Source organism: Diachasma alloeum, unplaced genomic scaffold (assembly GCF_001412515.2).
Source record: "Diachasma alloeum isolate Michigan unplaced genomic scaffold, Dall2.0 Dall_scaffold_00318, whole genome shotgun sequence".
In the NCBI taxonomy this organism is placed as follows: Eukaryota; Metazoa; Arthropoda; class Insecta; order Hymenoptera; family Braconidae; genus Diachasma; species Diachasma alloeum.
This window is the reverse complement of record NW_021680457.1, coordinates 577,339-578,756: the sequence shown is the minus strand read 5'-3', so window position 1 is coordinate 578,756 and position 1,418 is coordinate 577,339. Positions and strand designations below refer to the sequence as shown.

Below are 1,418 nucleotides of genomic sequence, written 5' to 3'. Positions count from 1 at the left end.
GCCGTACGTGTTGATTGTCGAGCCGTTGGCTGCAATAAGCGTATAGTTAACTCGTTTCTTTGCTCCAGGAGCGAGAGATTTCGTATATGTACAAAGATCGGCGCCAGTATCCACCAAGTATTGGATTTTGGTGGCGCGATCGGTTACGAAGAGGCGGCTGGATTTGAAAGAGGGAACGTTAACCGCCGCTAACGATCCGCAAGGTGCTTTGCGACGTCTAGCCCTGTCGTGGTATCTTCCATGATACCAGCACTGGTTGTTGTCGGGTGCTGGCGAGGTTGCTCGAGAACGCGATCGAGAGCGGGAGCGAGAACGTGCGACGCTTTGCCCTTTTAGGATCAATGCCAGCTCGCAGATTGTGGCTTCGAGACGAGAAGAGCGTGTCTCGAGGNACCGCCGCTAACGATCCGCAAGGTGCTTTGCGACGTCTAGCCCTGTCGTGGTATCTTCCATGATACCAGCACTGGTTGTTGTCGGGTGCTGGCGAGGTTGCTCGAGAACGCGATCGAGAGCGGGAGCGAGAACGTGCGACGCTTTGCCCTTTTAGGATCAATGCCAGCTCGCAGATTGTGGCTTCGAGACGAGAAGAGCGTGTCTCGAGGACTGAGGACGTTGGCTCCTGGACGTCATTGATGTGGGCTACCGGCAATGCGATCTCGTGCAGTTTGTCGACGAGTGTTGCAAGCCTGTCGAGAGCCATGTCCGCTTGTGGTGCCAGGATGGACTGCGTCGTCATCGGCAGTCGGCTGAGCCACATGGTGCGTAAAATGTTATCAGGAACCGTATCGTCGAGACTCCTGAGATGACGCAGGAATTGCGAGGGCTTTCTGTCACCCAATACCTCTCGGTCGAGCAGCTGCTGGAGTCGTGCGTCCCGGGAGAGCGTGAGGCGTTCGACGAGCGCCTCCTTGAGACGTGTGTACGGTGTCTCGGCAGGCACATTTAGGAGGATATCCTGCATCTCAGCAGCGGCCTTGGGATTGAGATGAGACGAGGCATAGTAATACCTCGTTACTTCATCGTTCATCCCGGATAGATGAAACCGTCCATCGAGCTGGGCGAACCATAACGCTGGACGTTCGGCATTGAAGGCCGGACATCGTATCGAAACGCGTTGGAGCGAGGCTCCATTGTCAGCTTCGCGCACCTCGACACTATCGGGCATTTTGTTTCGCGAAAAACAACACTAGAGAAAGTCTGAAAAATATTCAGTGCAGCAGAGCATCCTTGGGTGCTCAGCAATGCACCGAAATTCACGAAAAGAACTCGAATGGAGCGCGTGAACGATACAACACACGAGCGTACGCGGCACACAAACCACTCACAAAATGCGCGATCTAAATGCACTCGAATTTCGCGGAACAGTCGCGGCGTTAACGTGATATAATTAATAATCAAAGAAAACGCGAGAAAACTAT

The 1,418-nt window shown here is 53.8% G+C and overlaps 1 protein-coding gene across 1 annotated transcript; it reads right to left on the bottom strand.

The window, feature by feature from the left end:
- Positions 1 to 217: 217 nt before the first annotated feature.
- LOC107040106 lies at positions 218 to 1,165 on the bottom strand. The gene has a single exon (XM_015260054.1). The coding sequence runs from the start codon at positions 1,163 to 1,165 to the stop codon at positions 218 to 220; it is 948 nt and encodes a 315-aa protein (XP_015115540.1).
- Between the last annotated feature and the right edge of the window lie 253 nt (positions 1,166 to 1,418).